General features: G+C 39.3%; 1 protein-coding gene across 1 annotated transcript in view; it reads right to left on the reverse strand.

Annotated features, from left to right (window-relative positions):
• Positions 1 to 2,924: 2,924 nt before the first annotated feature.
• The window catches only part of LOC139718155 (uncharacterized), a 627,192-nt gene continuing 607,267 nt past the window's right edge, over positions 2,925 to 22,849 (reverse strand). The window contains exons 14-19 of the mRNA XM_071629640.1: positions 9,355 to 9,418; positions 8,752 to 8,891; positions 8,007 to 8,081; positions 7,395 to 7,553; positions 5,798 to 6,102; positions 2,925 to 5,049 (exon numbers count right to left, since the gene is read on the reverse strand). Of these exons, the coding sequence (XP_071485741.1) occupies positions 4,940 to 5,049; positions 5,798 to 6,102; positions 7,395 to 7,553; positions 8,007 to 8,081; positions 8,752 to 8,891; positions 9,355 to 9,418 (853 nt within the window). The 3' untranslated portion in view covers positions 2,925 to 4,939. The remainder of the gene's footprint in view (positions 5,050 to 5,797; positions 6,103 to 7,394; positions 7,554 to 8,006; positions 8,082 to 8,751; positions 8,892 to 9,354; positions 9,419 to 22,849) is intronic.

A 22,849-nucleotide genomic window follows, 5' to 3' on the forward strand; every position in this document is an offset into this window, starting at 1 on the left:
CCCATGTCTTTGATCTTTCATCTATAAAAAGAGATGTCATATATACAGTTTGGAGAAAGACTATATGAGAGAGAAAGAGACAAGAGAGATAGAGATGAACAGGAGAGAGAGAGAAAAAAAAAGTTGCATTTGAATGTCTTCTCCATGATAATTCATTGCAAATCTTTGAGCCAGTCATTATACAAGCAAGTTATTTTCTCATCTTTGTACAAATTACAGGCATGTGTGTAGCATCATTCTGCCTTTACATCCACTTTGTAAAAAAAAAAGCATCATCGACAAAAGTGTTTTTTTTTTTCTTCTTCCTTAGATTCTCTCATTTACAATGACAAGTACACACGCCCCTTCTACGGTACTTCACAGATGACAGATACAATCACAAGATATAAAGTCACATAGCTACATCATGATTTACAACATGGAGAGACAAACTTACTTCTATGCAGCCATTTCTGTTTTTAGTCGCCCCACTCCATTAGAGTGCAAAGCTCTCCAGCACTTGTGCACACAAACAAACAAAAATCAATGATATGGCACGGTGGTCTCGCAATAATTTAGGGGATTAGATTATAATGATCTTTAGAAAGGAAAAGTATCATTTGCTCCCATCACACAATGCATTCAAGACGCACAAGAGCTTTAAACAGAAAGAAATACTGCCTTTTTTTTCCATTCATAACAATGAATTGGAAGGATTCGCTTCTTGTTGCTAATCTAATTCATCAATGAGATACAGAAAATTCTTCACTCTGTGCTTTCTTGTTTACGGTGATGTATGCTGTCTGGATGACGTACCGCTGGCGCCCAATCATACCTCTCGTTTTACTATTGCTGGGCCACAGCGCTTCATATTCGGCAAGGTTTACTCTTCAGAGCAGCATTCGGAATAAAAATGCATGTTTCATAGAGATAGGCCAATCTCTGAACGTCTTTTCACCTCCTATGAAAAAAAAATAACATGTTTCATTGTACAATCACTCTGATATAATCCATGGGGAGGTGTAAATGCGATTAAAAAATGCACTTTTCTGGCAAGCCTTGCAGCTTCAAGTCACGATTGTGGCAAATGAAGAGATTGCGCCAATTTTTCCAACAAATCACAGCCACTATTTTTGACCATCCACAACATAACACAGACAAACCCAAAAAGTCCTTTGGAAGCCCTATCAAGAACAACATTTCGATCTTCTATCTCATTTTTTGTCTCTTCTTTAATTTCTGTTGAAAGTTTGCTGACAAGCCAAGCAAGTACACAGAATCTTTAACAAAAATCTGAAATTTGTTTCATTCTCTCCTTAAAAAAAAAAAAAAAAAAATCACTGCCCTTTCTTCATTCCATCTTTTCTGGGTAAACTAATAAGATTGATAACCTCAGGTTCTCTTTGTTTTTGGTTTGTTGCTGACAAAGTGGAAATATTTTTTGCATCTACCACTCCTGCGATGGATACTGGCACAATTTCTGTATACACAGGCAATACATTTGTACAAATTTTGAATTTGCTGAGGAGCAAATGATGGGGGGGGGGGGGAAAGAGAGATGTGAAAATTAATGATGAACATGAAGGAGTTGAATGGTTGAATGAATCTTTAAGAATTTTAACAAAAATAAATTTGATTTAAAAAAAACCCACAACAACCCCAAACCTGTCTCTAAAGTGGATTATTGAGCTGTTCATATTCTAATATAATACAAGTCGACACACTGTTGCATTTCGAGTCCATACATAGCCAGGACTAATGTGCAGTTTTCTTTTACTGCTGAAAATCAAGGAATTACATTCCCGGCAAAATGACACAAAGATAAAGAAATGTTACACTCAAAGAGCAACTTGTCACTATTGATCATTACAAAAGAAAAAAAAAATACACACACAAGAGTCCCTCTGATATTTCAGTTCCATCAAAAAAAAGAAAAAAAATTGTTTCCCATCTATTCGATATTATCGAGGTCAGAGGAATTGTGACTGCTGGTGATAAAATCTCACATTCATGGAAAGTAACTCAGATATAAGGTACAATGATACAAGGGAAGATGAAAAATCTGTATTTTAAGTACATTTGTTTACTTTTTGGGGGGGCTAGTTGTAGTGACACACAGTCAAGATTACTGTTGGAAGTGTCATCTCATATGAAGCCCTACACAAACAAATTCTTCCTGTTTTTTTTTCTACCCCTTCCACATCAACTCCTCTGCATGTATACAGAAATGGAATGCTGACTCTCCAATAGCAAACATCCATACTGACTCTGCAATTTTGCAAACACCAAATATGCATGGATTTCTTCTTTCAAATAGTGTAGAAGGGGGAAGAGGGGAAAACCCCCACCATCAGTCTTATTGGCAATAACTCTGGAATTTTGGAATAATCTATCGTGAATTTACTCTGATATTGGGCTGCAAGACATCAAGATTTCTTCCCACATATCTCAAGGGGTTGTAGTGGTGGTGGTGGTGGTGGGGGGGGGGGGGGGGGTATTGTATATTCTATCTTGCAATTATTTGATAAATCAGGAGACTTTTTCACATGCTTCAGCAAGACGAATTTCTGAGTGGAGGCTACAGTTCCTGATGAGAGAGAGAGAGACATATAGAGAGATAGATATAGAGATAGATATAGAGAGACAGAAATAAAGATAAAGATACATAGAGAAAGATAGAGAGAGATAGATATAAAGAGAAAGATATATAGAGGATGATATAGAGATATATATATAAAGATAAAGATACATAGAGAAAGATAGAGAGAGACAGATATAAAGAGAAAGATAAATAGAGAATGATATAGATAGATAGATATAAAGAGAAAGATATATAGAGAAAGATATAGAGAGATAGATATAAAGAGAAAGATATATAGAGAATAATATAGAGAGATATATATATAGAGAAAGATATATAGAGACAGACATAGAGGGATAGACAGGGGGAGAGATAGATAGAGGGAGAGAGAAAGAGAAGAGAAGCTCATCATTGTCGAATGACGCCATTACCAGACCAATATTCTATCATCTCTCCTCACACAGCCTCCTTTCATCATCCATACTTTAATGCAAGTTCCCGTCTACCACAATTTCCTCACGATATCACCAGTAGTTAAAAATTTGAGTAGCATGTCGTGCGTCTGCAATGAGCAGATGATGAGGCTGAAGGGCAGTGGAGGGGGTCTGAAAAGATACATAGCAACCTTTTTTTTTTTCCTCTCTCTCAATTCTATTGATGGACAATATAGTTTGAAACTTACATCAAATCTGACAGTTGGGTTATCCTACGCTTGTTGCATATTCTGAATGATTCGAATCATGATTAAGATTCTTCCATACCAACTCTTAATTTCTGGAAGAGGGATCGAGCACACCTAGGGAATTTCACTTCCATTTCTGTAATAAAACGGAAGACCGTAACATATAATGCCTGAAGGAGACTTATCCACAAAGCAAAGTTAATTTGCCTTTCTTTTAATAATAATAAATATCTAAAATTTAAAAAAAAAATCTTAAAGTAGCAAACCTTTGATAATGTGAGCAGAACTAGACATGATCATTTTGAGAAATTTCTAAATGTCAGTACAGTATCACAACATATATTTCAAAATGGTCTTTTTAGTCAGATGACTAGAGTGTACACAACATATTATTTCATTCACTGTGTACTGCACTAAAAGATTCATCAAAAACACTTGACACTTCGTCGACTTGTGAAAGATACAATTTTCTTTATCTGAGGCCTTGGACAACATGCAAGATGGTAAATGTCCTTGACATATATATTTGTGCACACCTACTTTGTAAACGCTACCTTCAGCGAAAGAAAGAACAAAACTTATGACATAGTTGGGTCTTGTACAACTGACTATCACGCTTTTTGTGACCAAACCGGTTCTTTGCCAACCCTATAGCATTTGCAACGTCCTGCGTAATCTCTTGAACTTCTTTTTTTTTTTGCCTTTGATCTGATGCTTTCTCTACAGAGCGCAAGCCTCTGATAATTTGGTAATCACCATGGTAACCACATCAAATGGTTGCAGGACAAAATCTCAAGACTGAGGAGCCAACTTTCATGCATTTCTGCTCATTTTTCTGAGAGAAAATAATTTGGGTCGGTCTGAGGAGCATGAGAGAGAAATTCTTTTGTGACGATTGCCTAAGACAAGATGTCAAATCTCAAGAGTAGAATGAAGAAAGAAAGGAAAAAATTTGAGTACTTTTCATCGCAGAGGTCATAAAGGTGATAGCCAATAGTCACTAGGTCACCATGATAGATGGATTTTTGATTTTTTTCACTCTGATTAAAACAAGTGATGATGAGATGAATTATAAATGTATGATCCCAGACTGCAACATGAACATATTCTGGTCATAATCTGCTGGAAGCTTTGGAAAAAAAAAAGTTATTCAATGCCTAAACTGCACTGTTTTGCTGTAGTGTGGGTTGCCAGGCAACAAGGTTTGGAGGGATGGGGTTGAGCACGGGGTCAACTGTCTCGTTAAGTCTCTGTTGCTGCTGCCCTTGGTCTAATAGTCGGCAATGCCGCGTCCATCACTTGTCCATTCTTGACCGCTTGATGCGAAATCTCTTTTGGCATACCTCCCGTTGCACGGTCGCTAAAACTCTCTCTGCTCATCACGTCATGCAAGTGGAATGAAGACTTGTTTGTAGTCGAGTTGACCAAGTAAACCGAAATAAAATAAACAAAGGCGAGGGGAGGGGGTACAAAAATTGCTACGCTGTAAAAATAATCATTCGCTAGAAAAAGACAGGAGACGGTTTGAGCTGCTTGGATGACTCAATAATCTCATAAAAACTATCCAGTCACTTCTTGGGTAAAGCCATCTCTCACACACACACACTCTCTCACCCCCATCTCTCTCTCTCTCTTTCTCTCTCGCACGCAATAAAATGTTCGTCTCTTCCATGCCCCCGTTTGTTGGTCCGTCCGCGTCACATCTGCCTGAGTTTGGAGAGGCCCCGCCTGACGTAGTGCACCAGTTCCTGAGTACTGCTGTGAAGAGTCAGCTCACCACATTCCTGGTCCAGGTCCAGAAAGAATTCTGTGGGAGGAAGAGAGAGCGAGAGGCAAATGTTCCCATGACGTCAATACTTGGGCTTTCAGCCATCATGTCCTACAAGATTTATCATCTGATTCTTCTTAAAGTGGTCCTGCACAAGTGGAGTTTTTGCACCCGGCCAGTTAAGATGAATTTTGTGTGTTTTTAATTCTGCGGAGTCAAGACAATAAACAGTGTTACATATAAGAAGCAAAAATATTTGCCTGCTTTCATTTTCACACTATTTTTTAATAGTTCATGCGATATACACAAATATTTCGAAACAGTGAAAACTTCCACTTTTACAGTACCTCTGAATTTCACTACATATCTTATTCTGGGGAAATGCTTGACATAACTGTTAAAAATTAACTTAATCTGCACAAAATATGGAAAAAAAAATTGCCAATTTGAAAAAGAGACATTATCTTAAATCTTCTAAAATATGTTGCAAATTCAAGGATCAGTTTTAAATTGGGCGATTTAAAGTATTTTGAAAATCAAGCAATTGAAATTAACAAGGTTATAGGACAAATCATTATGGTCAAATGAAAGATATATATTTTCATAACTATAAAAAAATTAAATATTAAAGAGCAGGAAAATATATCTTGAACTCAAAATTTCCACAAGAAAGATATTACTGTTAGAATTTCATGTCTATATTCAATACAAACAAATCATAAAACAACAAAACAACAAAGACAAATATTGCTAGCTCTTCTTAGTCTCCTTCTTCAGTCCCACTTACCTAGGTTCTCTTGAATCAGTGTCTCTGCCTGCTCCCAGTAGTCTATGCTGTACAGACTGTAATTGGAATAGACCATGAAGGTGGACATGCAGTTGAGGATGTGCTGGGGTACTGCCACCGTCTGCTCCCGGGGGTTCATGCCATTGCACAGTTTGGACCCGGACACGCCCGACGACGGGGCGGGACCCCCTCCCCCGCCCGATGGTTCGCTGCTGGCGCTGCCCTGTGAACCCAGGCTACACGCTGAGCTGACACTGCCCGCCGGTGAGGGAGTTGGTGACATCGATGGCTGGTTGCCACTATACCTGAGGGTCATTACGCGAAAAAGAGTAGAGGCAGGTTATTCAGAATTCTTGCCACATATCACGGCACACCCTCAATTCTATTCTCTCAATTATCAAGTCTTCGCATCTCTTGCCAAAGCAAATCCAAAGTCTAATCCTTTGATGTTCACATGTGCTGCTCTGACAGCAGTAGCACGCTGCAGTCTATTAAGTGCCAAAAGGTTTGCGAGAAATTTGGTACAAGAAAACATGTCATTTCAGATCATACCCTGAAAGATTTGCGATATCTATCACCAAAGGCTGCAGGAATTCACACATCAAAATCAGCAAGATTCCAAAGAGCTACAACACATGCTACATGCATTTCAATTGCCAAATATAATCCCTAAATAATTCCTATAAATCAGTGAGACTTTTACATTCTTTTGTCAGGATATGAAGAGAAGAGATATTCCAAGTTTTCCGGAAATCTCCAGCTTGGCAGTATTTGGGAGCTTTCTCGTTTTGTTTTGTTTTCATCTCAATAACAAATACCTCACTAATAAAAATGACCAAATAGCTTGATAACAAAACTGCAAACTCAAACATTTGCCTGGAAGCACCTCCATTTCATACCTCCCTTTAGAGGACTAACAACACACTTGATCATAAAAATGGAAGAAAAAAGAATATTTTAGCAATACGTGAAGTTCTAAGATTTGCCAGAAGCAATTCTAGCACTATGTGTATCCAACTTTTTGCAATATGATGATGAAAAACTAGCAAACTACTATCTTTTTTCCCCCTTCTTTTTAATGGGGGAAAGGGAAGTGTGATGGAGGAATATCTCTCAAACTTGTTTTTTTTTCCCCCTCTACCGTTTGACAGGAAACACACAAATCAAATTTCCTCCGGGAGTTTGTCACACACACACACACACACACACACACACACACAAACACATATACAGTACGAGGACAAAATTGACATTAACGAGGAGGTAATATACAAGTCAACAAGTGCCGAGCTACTCGGTACATATGCTTCCAAATCTTATGTACCCATGTCAATCTCCCCTCCTCCAGATCAAAATCAAGATGATACATAGAGAATGAAGAGGTATGTAGTTACTGTCCACTTGTGACTCTTTTAATTTTTTTTTATCTTGGATTTTTGTTGTCATTTGTTTGCTTGTTTGTTTATTTGTTTGTTTGTTTGTGTTTTCTTTTTTTTTTTAAGGGAGGGGATGGGAGTGGGAGGAGGGAGCTGAGCTTATTGTAATTTTGGAGTGAGAGGGTCAGAAGATATTGGGGGGGGGGGGGGGGGGGACCCACCTTCCGGAGGAACTCCAAGAGGACGTGTTCTGTTGTACTGGTAGTTGAGGCTTGGAAGAAGTCCCCTTCAGGTGGTTCTGGATGACTCGCGACAGCTTCATGGCGGGACGCCGCGTCAGCTTGAACATGTGCATGTTGAGCACGGCTTGACTTCGATAGCTGTTTGCCAAATTAAAAGATTGATTAATAAATGTATAAATAAATGAATCCACAAACAAACACACATTGTACGCTCAAAATGCCAAACCTAAAACATCTGCTTGTGAATCATGGTGTAAAGCAGTGGAACATATAACTATGATCAATATAAGTATATTAATATTCTCACTTTTTGCTTTTTACAGAATATGATTTTCAAAAAAAAAGAAATGGAAACTTTGTTTACATTTTCTTCTCAAAGAAAACATCCCCAACAATCGTCAATGCTGAATATTCTCATGCCTCCTGTATTCCAACCTGCAGCAAATAACACATTATGATATCGTACTGAAAGGGGAGGCAGAATCCGACAAATACACATAATTATGTATTGATACATAATTCTAAAGCTGAGGAGATAAAAGAAACGTTGAGACTGGCACAACGGGGAATCACGACCTCCATCATACTCACCACAGCACAGCGAGTTTGTTGTCGTGTCTGCTGCCCTCTGGGTCGTTGCGAATACCTTTCAGTTTGAGAATGAATCTGTAAAAAAAATTGGGGAGAGGGGAATAAGTAGATATGGGAAGAAACAGAAAATATATGCCAAACTTTTTAAGTGCCCTTTTCTTTTTCTTTTTCTTTTTTTACCTGTATAATTATAGCATTAAGATACTGAACACCAGATCATCTTCTGCATATAGCTAGGATGCCAACCTCTAGAGAAAAAAACAACAACAACAACATACAAACATGCTGATGCCCAGTAAAAAACATACTTGGTGGGCAAACCTAATATTTTGGTTCAAAGATGGGAAATCTGCACATACTGAGCAGGCCTAATCAAACCTGATCAGGGGTAAAAACATATTTTTCATTTCAAAAACATATTTGCTAATATTAGATGAAAATATAAAAACATGCTCATTAGGCACTCTCCTACAGGAATGCAACATAAAAAGTATGTCACTAATGGCATGTGCAGCATATTTGGATGCCATCTAGTTTCAAGCAAATTAAACAAAAGGGGGGGGGGCGGAAACAAACTGAACAATACACCTTCTCTCCCACTGGCGTGACAAATGAAACATTCTCATAAAGATTTGCTTGACCAAAAACCTGTACTCATATTCATGCTAAACCTCTGTTTAATATCAGCTTGAGCGCGATAAAGAAGTGAATGAAATCCCACCCTCCTAGGAACGCTGGGACTCACCTGATGATCTCACACGTGTCTGAATACATAGTGATGGCCTTCTCGTCGGAGACGTGAGGGTCAAGCTCAAAGGCATTGCCACAGGAGGTCAAGCTGACCACAGCCTCAAAGTAGGTTAAGGCCTTTGCATTCTTGTCCACCTGAAGAGCAATTTAAAAGTGGCAATGATAACGACAATGACAATGATTATGATGGTGACGCAATTCAACAAGAATGACAACAACCGTACTTTAGATATGTAACGACAATGATACTGCCGCTACACTCCTACTGCTAAAAATAAAAATTGAATAATAAATGAAACTGCATACTAAGAAATGCTTTACGAACTGGAAGTGAATTATCCACTGAGGTAATATAATATGGAAAATAACACTCAAAAGTGGAAGAGAGATTCATGCAAATGAATACACCCCGATCCCCATTTCAGTCGTGAGAGGCTGGTAATTTTGGAAACAATTTGATGAACGTAGAAAACAGATCCACAAAGAATGAGCCAGTGGCAACCACAGGCACTTTGAACAGCTTCACAAAGACAAAGACATAGACAAAGACACAGATATAGACATAGACATGGACGAAGTCTAGAGTTAGTTGTCTTACCATGTTGTCCGCCAGGTCTTTCAGTTTCTTTCCCTCCGCAAGATAGTCGTCTGCCGTGTATTGCCTAAGAAAAGGACAAAGAAAACAAAAAACACGACCATTGGAAGAGAGAGGACAGAGAAAAAAAAAAAAAAAGAAGAAGAGAAAAACGCCACCAGTGATGTTATAGCCAACCAGTCATTTCACAAGAAGTCTTGTCTGCCACCATTAAGGGCATTAATAAAAGTATGAAAAAGTATTATAAGTTTTACAAAAAGCACTCTCCCCCATATATGATTAGAAACAATGTTACCCAGTTTCTTTATTCTTCAATGACTAAATGACCCAGAGGGAACACTGTTTGGCTGTTGTGGTTAATTGTCATCCACATAGCATCAAAACTAAACAGTAAAATAATACCATATCTACCATCTCTTCTTTTTCTCAAGTTTAAATTTGGTAAATTTAAAGCATACATGGAATCTCTAATCTATACCCTTTTTTTTAGCAGTCTCCACATGCATGCAATGCACATCAGGGAAATTCTTTGTATCATATTAAACTTCATATAATTTTCTACAAAATTGTTGGAAGACTGAATTTGTTTTATCTTTAAGATATATCAGACATATATATAATCGAATATCATTTTCCCACATGCACTTGTAAATTTAGGATAATTCATAATACTGTCCTCTCTTTGCACGTACATGGCTTCCAATTGACATTGCAATGCAAATAAACACTAGAATATATTTCATAATGATGCTGATCAAACAACATTTAGAACACTTCTTTTCATGCACTCTCTGCTTTTTTTGTTTTTTTCTGACAAGCAGCAATAACTCAACTTGTGGAATTTGGCAAACACAGTGACGCATTTAATGACAAGCGAACAAACTATTTGTCCCACGAGTTAACCATTTGGGGACATAATCTACGTGATTTATCACTGTGACGTTAGTTGTGCTTCATGGAGAGGTGCGATTAATGTGCTGTTGCCTAGCAACGCTGTAGCAATTAAAAAAAAATGACTAAAAAGTGTCAATAGAAAGGATTCGCCTGAATCACATCATAATTAATGATTTTTTTTTTTTTTTTTTTAAATAGGGGATGCCGCATTTACCTCCTAAGTCATTACAATATAGAAAGAGCTAAGGTTTACATGTCATACCAGGTTGACTGAGGAATTTTTGTGTTGTGTTGTATGTGTGTGTATGTGTGTGTGTGTGTGTGTGTGTGTGGGTATCTCATTATTATATAATGAATCACCATAGCTACCAGCTCAGAGCGATGCTGCAAATTTTGTCTCTTCACTGGGGTGGGGCAATAATGATAGAGGAGTACATGTTTGCTCATTTTTTTTTTTTTGGGGGGGGGTGGAGGGGGAGGGGTAATCTCGAGAGTGAGGCGCAGGCATGGCTTTTGGAGACTAGGGAATTGGGGCGATGGGGGGGGGGGGGGGGGAGCTGGGTGCATATTGACCAATAATCTTCTCACATCCAGGATACTTAGAAGATGGCCTTCTATGCATTTCTGGATTATTATTAGTGTTGTTGTTTTTTTTTTTCACCAGACACTCAATGTTCCATGGCTGACACAGGATACCACACAGAAATGGAATGTTCACGCTTTTCCTTGATTAAGCAGTTCTGGGAGGAATAAAGTGCTGAGGGGAAATATAACATTGATGTGATATTCCAGTGGAATAATCTCTGTAGCATTACCAAGTAGGTCTCACGGCCATAAAACAAACCAGCGCTCTGGCTGGTGTCCCCTGAAGATAGAGTCTCAGCATATCTCCCTCTCCCTCTCTCTCTCTTCCCACACAATGGTACTGGATCCATCAGAAATTCTCTGGATGTTTCTAGTTAGCATATCTGGATCTCATGGCCCTCAAAACAACAAAACAACAGCAGCAATAAAAAAACAAAACAGCCCAGTGCTTACAAACTGCTTTAGTGCACTGATTCAGACATTACAGTTTCATCAATCTTTTTTCTTCCTTTTTCCGAGGGGGGGGGGGGGGGGGCATCAAACACATGAAAAGATGGTCAAGGCCTCTAGTACAACATACCACATCTTGCAAGCAGCTGTAACTGTGCATGTCCACAAGTGTTATGCTTACGCAAGCATAACATCTTAGCTTTAATAGGTGATGGAGAGCAGAGTGGGTGAGAAGGACAAAAAATTCATACCCAGCCATTCTGGAGGGAAAAACAAAGATTACAAAACAAGCATGACCGGAGTCTACCGAGGAATATCAACAACCTCATCTTCTCCTTCGCACCCTCAACTCTGGGGTAGCACAGCCCAGGGGGGATTGCTAAAACGTATCTTGCGAACTTAATAATCTCGTGTCATCATACCACAATCCAGGATCAGTACATCGTGTCCATTGTATGGCAGATGTGAGTCATCAATCAGATGCTCACACTTAATATCACACTTATGTTTGTAATGAGACCAGAACTATATGCTCCATGTAAGAACATGCCAATTAACAAGAAATCAGACTCTATTTTATACTAGGCCTTTTCCTTGTGTTGACAAAAACAAAAACAAATACTAGCAAACCTCTGTGTTTCAAAGATGCTCCAATAATGTAAATATTGATCTGAGAGGATATCTGAGGTGCTACAGATCACCCCATCCCCAAATGTTTTGAAAATGATTACTTATACAAGTACATTGTATGAATCTCTAAAGATTTGAAGAATCCCCCAAAGGGGAAAAAATACACCAAAAGGAAATGAAACAAATACATAAACTAAATGAATATTATAACAAGTAAAATACAATGAATAGAATTAGCTCAATCACCAAGAAAAACAACAATCCCAAAATAAATAAGAAGACAGACATTTCAAGATTTCCTTCTACTTCATCTACATTTCAAGATTTCCTGCTAATTCATCTACATGTCAAGAGACAATAAAAGACATTTCATTTCTTGAAACTGAGAGGAAACTGTCTAGACATCACCATTGCTGTGTCAATGTCATTTACAAAAATAATATTCTTCAACCAGTATATTATTTGTGTTGTTCTGATTAACCAAATCTTTATGCATGGCTATTTGATATTCTTTGCATGATCAAATACACCCATATCATTAAAAAAAAAAAAAAAAAAAAAAAAAAAAAAAAAAAAAAAAACTTTCTGTGCCAAAATGTTACCACGCTTTATGTGGGCTGTGATCACTATGATATTATTTTTTCTATACATAGCACCATTATTAAGCTAGATGTAGATAGATGGTACAGATATCAGACAGCTGGTTTAAAACTGTCTTTGGTCTTGAAGAATAACAACAACGACAACACACTTGCTGTTATTCATCCCATGGGGGGGGGGGGGGAACAAATCTTTCTCAGAATCAAAAGCTGATTATCTGCTGAAATTAGAATTCCCTGCAGTGACAAAAGGCATCAATATTTTCAAACATTTCAAAAATATGAAGCTATTAAGTTCAGAAAATGGACCAAAAAGAAAAAAAAAGAACAAAAGGAAATAACAAGGAATTCTTCATTTTTAAAGTTCATTATATCCCTAAGGGACAATTCCACCCCCACTCCCTCTTTTTCTTGCCCTGTCTCTGAGGATAGAAAAGAATGTCTTTGATATTGCTGACAAAACATAAATTTCCCACTATACTACTGCAGCATGGTCCATGAGGTCTTTACTTGATTGAAACCAAAATTATCGGCTTGGTCAGACACCACAGCTGCCTCTCAATCAGTGAGTGTGGGAAACACCATATTAAATATATCACAAATTTCCCAACAATTATATCTCTGTGATAAGTGGACATCCATACAAGCATCTGACCATGGACTCACATATACACACAGACCCCCCCCCCCCCCCCCCCCCCACAGAGTCAGTCTGACAGATATGCACACATGTACACACAGAAGCATACCTTGTACATACCCCGGTACATACTTATGTACAGACCTCCACATGAGACCCCATCTCTCAACATATACACACACACACACACACACACACACACACACACACACACACACACACACACACACACATACATACACACATACACACAAGCCAAAACCTTGCTCCGCTTCGAGAACCTGTAACCGAAGCCTTTATTCAGAACACCTTGTTCAAACTATCAGTTTCACTCTGAACAACTACAACTTAAGGGAAGACACAGAAATAATTGCTTCTGACTGATAGGAAATTTGAAGCGGCCCTTTGTCTTCCCGGATTAGATAAGATCTAGATTTCGATCGGGCCCGATTCCAGCATTTTCGATCTTGATGAGACTCTCAGATGGAAAGCTGCCAGAGAACCCGCAGACACGACATGCCTCCGTCGCGAACTTGCTCATGCCGACACGACATTTTTTTTTTCATGATGCAGGCTTGGTCTAGAGAAATTGCACTGCAAAGTGGAAATGCCTGGCAAGTTCTATTTTGATTCATTTCAAAAAAATGAATTGTCACCCCTTTTTTCTGCATCTAGGTGAATGTATTCCCAGGGATGGGAACTTTTATAATGCATCTCATATTTCTCCACTCCATGTATACAACATGTAATTATCAAATGACAGAGTGTCACAATGTGTAACCTATCTAGTATTATTTAAAAAGAAAAAAAAGAAAAAAAAAGAAGCTAATCCACATAGGCACAGTAGTTTAAAAAAATGATAAAAGAACTTTTACTGCATGAGACATCTTCGTGCAGTTGCACGTTATCACTGTAATCATTATTATTCAAAATGGTAACACACTGAAGCAAATTACCATTTCTTCTATGATAGCAGCATATTTCTGTAAATTTGTTTCTGACTTTAGGCAAATCAATGTACCTAACCCTTTCAAATCTAATTTTCACCCAATGCCAGATTTGCCGTCGAAATTAAGAGTTCCAATTGAACAAAGTCACCATGATGATTTGAGCAGCAGCGAAAATCACCCTAGGCCTGATCATGGCTTACTAATGAATAATTAGTAAATCATTAAGAGTGATGCAAAATTTCCGCAGTTCATCACCTCATAATTTGTCTTTTCTTATGAGATAAATGTTACAACTACATATGCAGCCCAGCCACTAACCCTGGATCCATTTTCCGTCAATGCTTTGTGACTTGCAGAACAAAATTTGGGCTACAGACCCCGAAGAGTGACTGGGTCATTGAGTTTTGAGCTCATCAAGTGAGCAAAGAACAATCAGGGACGCTCGATGAGTAAGTGTTACTCAGCAATGAGAATAGCATATATAGCCTGCCCGGGACTCGTTTTTTTAACGACCTAATCTCGAACCTGGCCAAAGCAGGCCCACACAGTCGTAATTAGACACAGGCAACCAGCAAAGAAAAGATAACGGGGAAAAAAAAAAGACATGTCCTCCCGCATGTCAAGGTCCTCCTCTCAATCTTTCTACACAAGTCTTGTTCTCATGCGGCTCCCCTTCCCTCGACGAAGACCACCGTCGTCGGCGCGAAAAGAACGCAACGAAAACGTTTAATTTTTCGCCGGGGTCTGTTGAGTCAACACGGGTGACAGGAGTGTCTAATCTAATCAGACTAGTCATGGAGCATGGGGCGATAACAGGGGACAGATATTAGTATGTCAGCCTCGAGACACTACCGTGGATAGCAAACTCGTGGTACTAGAACTTGTAATGCATACGTGCCATGCTCTTCTAGTCCACTTTGCATACTGTAAAATGCCTAAGTTCTACAACGATTTACTTGACTTTCTGTAGCCAAACACAAAGTAGAGAAATACAGCATTTTTCTGCGGGAAAAACAACAACAACAATTATTATTCATTATTTATTTTGGCTAATTTATACTTCTTGTTTGTTTTTTTGACATAGAGGGCATTACAGAAATCTTTTCCCTCCTAAATATGTTAATGTAGCAGATTATTTGACTGCTGAGATATACCCCCATTAATATCTCTATTGGGTTCAATGCTTCAGACAGTTCCCTTGAAAAATAAACAAACATATTAAAAAGTTCACCAAAATTGCTGATAAGCAATCTGGCAAAGAAGCTTTTGAGTCATGAGAAAACGTATTCTGACCTTTGCATTTAACATACTGGTTCCAGGTGTAGAGAGCGCATATCAACAAAAGCTGCCTCTCCTGAGCACAAATGAGATGTCGATGTAATCGGTTAAAAAAACACCCCACATGGCAGAAGGGTCTCTAAATGTGTGTGTGTCTTGTCTTGAGAGAAGAATCAATGCCCAAATCTAACACCTCGTCATTCGGTGATTAACACCGCCTCCCCTCCCCCATGAAGTGCGTGGTAGCTGGTAGAGTTTTTATTGTCTCCTCGCCCGAAATGCCTCGCGAGGAGGTGTGAGGAGGTGTCTCTCCTGTGAAAGGTCAGGCCATACAAGGCAGCAAATCACCTCATTCAGCGACGCATGGAGCAAAACAGCAGTCAAATTTTTTCACTTTGTCCCTGCTTTCACTGGGGACATTTGATATTTAAAGGACTCTTCGCATTCTGGTACCATTTTAAGGGGATATATGCTTTGCCTTCACACGATTTGTTCAAAAAGCATTAGTCACTGCAACTTAACATCAGATCATCATAAAGTAAAATGCAAAAAAAAAAATCACATTCAAGTCCACGAACAAAGAAGCAAGCTCTTTGCATTGCTAAGCCCGAAACAAAACCATTACCAAAACAAAGGGAGACACTTCACACCCATATCCGTTATAAAGGGGACAAGGTTTATTTCTGACCAAACCATCAGATGCATTTATGTTGTTGTTGTTTTTGTGCTAAGTAAAGAAAAGATTAAGAGAAAGAGAAAAGAGACAGGAAGGCAGACAGACAGACAGACAGACAGACATTAGATTGGCTCCTCAATAACAGACTTAAATGACAAGAAGTAAAACGGGGAGGCTTGAACGAAGACTAGCGTGAACGCTGGTGTTGTGCATCAAGTGGAAAGATGCCCAATTGATGCAGACAGTGTAAGATCAGATCCGAGCTCACGACCCGGTGAGCCACGAGGGAGGAAAGGAGGGAATAATATACAGAGGAAACGACAAAACAAAACAAAATGGCGCATCTGCCCACAAATTGCTCTGAAATATGGAAGTCATTTCACTGAAAGGGCCGGGGCATGTTCTTTTTTTTTTTTTCATTATTTACAGAACAAACACGAACACACAGAGTGTATTGATTCTCCTGCGAAAGAAGGGAGTTATCTTTTCTGTCTGCGTTGATAGGATGCCAAAGTCATTTCTCTCAAGAGAGAAACAAAGAGAGGGGGAGGAGGAGAGTAAGAGAAGCCATGTCAAATGAAATGGATGACTCTTTCCCACAAGGTAAAGAAGGTTGAGGAGGAGGTGGGTATAACATCTCTCCCCCAACCCCACTCCCACTTTTCCTGTCTTGTCTGCCATCCCACACACTCTCTCTCTCTTTTACCTTTTCACACCTTCATAATTCTTTCTTGCCTTGTGCCTTATTTTTCTATCTACACTATTCCAATGTTTTCAATCTTTTTCCCTGCCTGCATCTGTGTTTTACGCTTTTCATTTCTCTGCTCATTCCACGTTGTCCATAAATATATTCCTGTCCTTTTTTTTCTCAGATTGTTCACTCCATTTTGCCATCTCGGTATCCACTCCATGTTACAGTCGCCATACTCCTTGTCTCTGTCACTGCCCATCTCAACTGATCTCTCTTATCCACGCTGTCTCCTGTGTTATTCATCCTCTTCAACTGTCCTGATCTTCTTCTCCTTTTTTTTTCTTTACTGCCTAAATCTCTATCTCTTAATCTCTCCTGCTTATACAACAACAGACAGACAGACAGACAGACAGACAGACAGACACACATACACACACACACACACACACACACACACACACACACACACACACACATACTCACTCAAACATTCACTTTATCTCTCTGCTGCTTTTGCTTCAGTGATTGATCGCGCACAAATTGTTGCAGGCACTCCTCCATCTGATTAATTTCTAAACAATCTCCTCTCCAGCTTGAATGCCGATCCCAGACGGAATCCATCTCGCTTCCACCGCTCGTCACTCTCCATCCGCAGTTCTCACTTTTTCCCCCATGAATCACGCCACACAGAACCCCCCCCCCCCCAAAAAAAAAAAGAAGACAACATAATCAGTAAATACTACTAAGTACTGCAACTTGATGCACTGATATGCCAGGTCAGAACTCTCTAATCAGGTAGTTGGACTTAATTGAACAGTCGAGCTGAAGAAACGCTGCCCCCATTATTTTCATACAGCGGTGATCTAATCACTGGACATAAGTGTCTCGATAACGGCGGCTTTGAAGATGTAACCTTTATTATCTATCTCCCTGAGCGGTGAAAGGGATCAAATCTGTTAAGCCGATTGCCTCGTAATCATGGGATGATGCAACAAAGTGGAAGCGAAAGAATGACATCTATCGAGGATTAAGAAGAAAAAAAAAGAAGTGCAGCAAGAAAGATAGAACAATAACCATTTTCCTGAATATGACTGTCTGAAAACAACCCCATGATATTGCAGATGGATTCGTTTTGCTTTTTTTTTTCTCTAATGGATGAACGCTTACTTTAATTTCCCTCTTCCAAAAACATTTATGGCATTACGAAAGGGCAAATTGTTCTCGTTAGGCCCCGTTGATGGGATTCACTCAAATGCGCTACCGGCTGACATTTGTAGACAACGTCAAGAGGAATCCATGGAGTTTGGGAACAGCCCTGGAAATGAACAACCAGATGTTTATTGGGAAGTTATTTCCCAAAACATCAATTAATGTCACAAACACACACACACAACACACACACATGCACATGCTCATGTCTGCACTGTGGACGTCACAATTAGGGGAAGTGAACTTTGGAATGTTGGACTGCACCGGAATTCTTCCGTCCTCTCTTTTGTAAGTGACATGTTTTGACCCCGTAGAGGGGCCTCACCGTCTGGAAGGCAGCCCAGCTCAGCCAACTTGTTCCTCTGATGACGGACTGATGCAGTCTTCCCAACAAGAAAAAAGAATTTCAAACGAAAAAGAAGAAGGGAACAAAAAATCAAGGGAGTGGGGAAAGTGGATGCTGAGAGCAAGGTGTAAAATTCCTAAGCATCCTGGCATTCCTTAAAATGTAAAAAAAAAGAGAAACAAAGAGACAGACAGCCAGACTGACAGAAGAATAGATTGATAGGTTCACACATACACAGATAGACAAGATGAAAGAAAGCTTGTTAGCCAGTTATTTGGATAGATAGATAGATATATGTAGATAGATAGATAGATAGATAGATAGATAGATAGATAGATAAAGAGAAAGATGCAGATAGACAGGTAGAAGGGCCCTACAGATTGATAAGATAGATAAAGAGAGAGATAGATAGACAGATCGATAGATATATAGATAGATAGATAGATAATAGATAGATAGACAGACAGATAGATAGATAGATAGATAGATAGACAGATAGATAGATAGACAGATAGATAGATAGATAGATAGACACATGTAGATAGATAGATAGATAGATAGATAGATAGATAGATAGACACATGTAGATAGATAGATAGATAGATAGATAGATAGATAGACAGATAGATAGATAGATAGACAGATATATAGATAGATAGATAGATAGATAGATAGATAGTAATAGATAGATAGATAGATAGATAGATAGATAGATAGATAGATAGATAGATAGATAGATAGATAAGGATACTGTAAAACCAGATATTTTCACTTACATGAAATTGTAGCGAATTTCGCAAAGGAGCCAAATTTCGCTAAATCAAAATGCCCACAAAAGTTCTAATCTACACTATATGCCTTGAATGCCAGTGGCAATTCGTGAAAATTTCATGCTGCAAATATATTTCTGGTTTTCCAGTAGATAGTGATATGAAACCATGCCTGCCACTTCTTTGCTTGGATAACAAGGCTTTACCAACCTATTCAAACCTATACAATAAATCAATCAAGAGGAATACACAGAAGGGAAAAAAGAAACCTAAAATGTGACTTAAAAACAACATGGACCAAAATAAGGCAGACATTGAGGGTAAGATGATACCACACAACATAAAACTGTCCTGCAATTATAAAGCACTCAACCTGCAACTCATCACGTATAATGCATGCATGCTCATGTTAACTGGAGCACCACTTTCACACTTCACTGCAATCACCATGTACTTGCTTTCATGTCTATTGTATTCAGCAGATCACGATACCCACAAAAGAAAGAGCACAGCTTCTGTTGAATGATGCCCTCAATATACTTTTGGCATATCAAAGATGGGAATAAACTTTTGAGATCAGACTTAAGTGATCTTTTGCTTCAAATTGATGTCACTCCCAGGGGATACATTTATGCATTTTGGCACTAAGGTCGCCTTACGACTCCCTGAGCAGATTGAGGGATTGGAGTATGCCTATGAAAGATAAGGTAAAACACATGATTAGACTGATAGATAAATAGATGTTTGGGCAGACATCCATGCTTAGGTTTTTCATAGACAGGAAGCCACATTGATAAACATGTACTGCCACAGAAATGTGACTTAAAAAGTACACGGCAGTTTGTTTCAACATATTTTCGATGAAACCAAAACCACAGACTCCGAATCCTTTGTGGTTTGTGGGTCGACACGCAGGAAATTTAATTTCTTCTCCTACTTGTTGTTTTCTCCCTTCCATCGTCAGCAGCTAAAGAGCAAAAATGAGGAGGTTAACTTGGCTGCTTCCTTGCTAAGGCCATCTCCAATTCGAATCAAACTTTAAAAATAAAACCAGAAGCTTCTTCGAATCTTTCCCATTTCTTAAATGACACCCAAAACGAGGTACAGGAAGGAAAGGTTGTAAAAATGATTTACCGGCAGTGCCTTGTCATATTAGCTTCTGGAGATGGCAACGGTATTTATTTTGACTATTGCTATGGGCATTTCTGTGCCCCGCTGCCGAGGGACAGTGAGTGACACATGGCGAACATATCTAACCCCCACAGCAGGGGCTCGGAGGGTGCCCTTGATGACAGCCTGCACTGGAGGAGAGGTTATGGGAGAAAGGAAGAGGGGGGAGGGAGGGATGGAGGGATTGGAGGGGAGGGAGTGATGGAGATGGAAAAGGGGGTGAAGAAGAGAGGGTGAAGGAGAGGACAGGGAAGGTAGGAGAGTGCAGAGAAGGGAGAAAGGCGGGGGGGGGGGGGGAAGGAGAGAGAGAATAGGGGATGGAGAGGGAGAAAATGGGTAAGGGATGGGAGAGAGGAGGAAGAGATGGAGGGGGAGGGACAGAATGAGGGACAGAGGGAAGGAGAAGAAGAGGAAGAAGGGGAAAATATTGCCTATTTATCCCTCACAGAATCAATAACAGACTGCTTCACTAAATGATTCTCCCTTTTTATAGCTATCATCATCATCCTCATCATCATATCATCATCATCATCATCATCATCATCATCATCTGACATCATCATCATCAACATCATTATCATCATCACCACCATCACCATCACCACCATCTCCACCATCACCATCATCATCATCAAAGTATTTCACTCAAGAAACTGCCTACATACAGATTAACAGGACAGAAGAAATAGGAGTGTGTACCGATAGACAGAAATGGAATTTAGAAGGTCAGATGAAATTGTCAAAGTCTTGGTCAGGGTACATCAAAGTATTAACACAACTAACAATCAGCAAGTCCTGTGCAACCTTGCACTTTGCCTGCAGAAAGCACACGAATGCATATCACAATATCGTACTACAGAGGCAAGCATGTTCATCATACATCAGCTGAAAGTGGAGTGCAGACACTGGAGTCAGTCGTGCATGAGGCACATCGCCATTATGGAGCGGCCGTGTCCTTGGCAACCAGTGTAAACTACAAGCCATGATCAGTTGAATTATGGCATGCTCATTATGAGGCTTGTTTTCCAGAATCTCCATAATTTACTTCCAATCATTTACCCCTTCCCTGACAACACCAGGGCAAGCTTAGCAACAATCTTGCTTTGTTTCTTTCCTTCTTTTCAGATATTTTTAATCCAATTTCTAGAGCATGACTTAAAAAAGGCTAGCCTGGAAAACTTGTGGAGAGGAGAGATGAGAATATGTTTTATGTTTCATACCTAAAAGAAAGAAGAAAAACAACAACTACTTAAACTCATTAAAGAAATTCTCTGGAGCGTAAATACAGAAGTCATCGTCTCCCCTTTCTTTGGTCCCCCCTCTAGTCTCTTCGCTGGGGTGCCCGGATTGATTTTATGACGTGCTGCTGCCTAGCACTGTGACACTTACATCTTGTTAATTGCGATGGAAAAGCACTCACCGCACTAGTCTTTAAAAAAAGAAAAAATCATGAATATTCTGAGGCGGTGCAGTCTACTATGCCATACAACTCGCCCTGATGAGGAAACGCTGCTGCATTTACAGCAGAGTGTCAGGAGAGAACTTTTTAGCGGTCCTAAATGCCACGCAGAAATAAGTCATCCGTCCGGAATGTTTGCCCCATCCACACGGATTCCTTGTCAATCAAGTACCCAGGTGTGCCTTCCATCAGGGTAGGACATCACCTCTGAATCCATTGGAGCAACAAGTGCATTTTCCCCTCCCCCAGTGGTTCCCCATAAACTCTCCAAGACATCACCTCACTTTGCAAACAGGTACTTGGGATGCGGAATATATCAAATTACTAATGCTGATTTATTGAAACTGTAGGAAATTCTGCCAGGGGTTTACAAAGGTTTTCCATTACAAGTATCAAATTTGAGGAAGAAGCTCTTTGGGAATCTTCCAAAGACCAGAGTGAAGAATATTTGGCGATTCACCAGGTGCTATTGGATTACATACTTATAAGTTTTGTTGGATTAATGGGCTTCCTTTCTGAACTGTGTACACAAACACCCTCACCACTTTATGTCTGGACACGGATGTAAGGGACCAAACTTTTTTTGCGGCACGCCGCCAGAAACCAATCAATTAAAATCTCCCCCCCTGCCTGTTCAAATGGACACTTATGCAAAAATCTAAATTTTGAAAGATGCATGCAAACTTATGCTTGATACTCTGTGAAGTTTTGGAAGGGCATCAAAATACCCATTGCCGTCTGGCTCCTTCCCCTTTAAAAATCTTGACTCGAGACTGGACGTCCAAGAATAAAACCTCCCTCCTTTACATTGGTCACAACTCTTGTGAAAAGAAAACAGACAGAAATCATTCTGCAAATAGAAAAATGCATCTCTTCAATCAATACTTGTCCTTTTGCAAGGCCCATAATGCATGTGCAGTGCAGACAGTGCTGTTTGCTGAAATGCCGTTTTCAAAATTTGCTTGTTGTCATCAATATGTCGCAAGCAAAAGAAGAAAAAAGCCCTTAAAAAATCCCACACACACAATAGAAAACAAAACGATACAAAAACAAAAAAGCCTTCGGCTTCCACCAAGCATGAACTACCTAGGCTTTTAACAATGTCTTTTTCAAACCTTCATCAAGTGACCTCACATCACATTGCATCATAC

The sequence above is a fragment of the Diadema antillarum genome, unplaced genomic scaffold (assembly GCF_040938485.1).
Source record: "Diadema antillarum isolate AM-2024a unplaced genomic scaffold, OU_Dant_1.0 scf00000090, whole genome shotgun sequence".
NCBI classification, from domain to species: Eukaryota; Metazoa; Echinodermata; class Echinoidea; order Diadematoida; family Diadematidae; genus Diadema; species Diadema antillarum.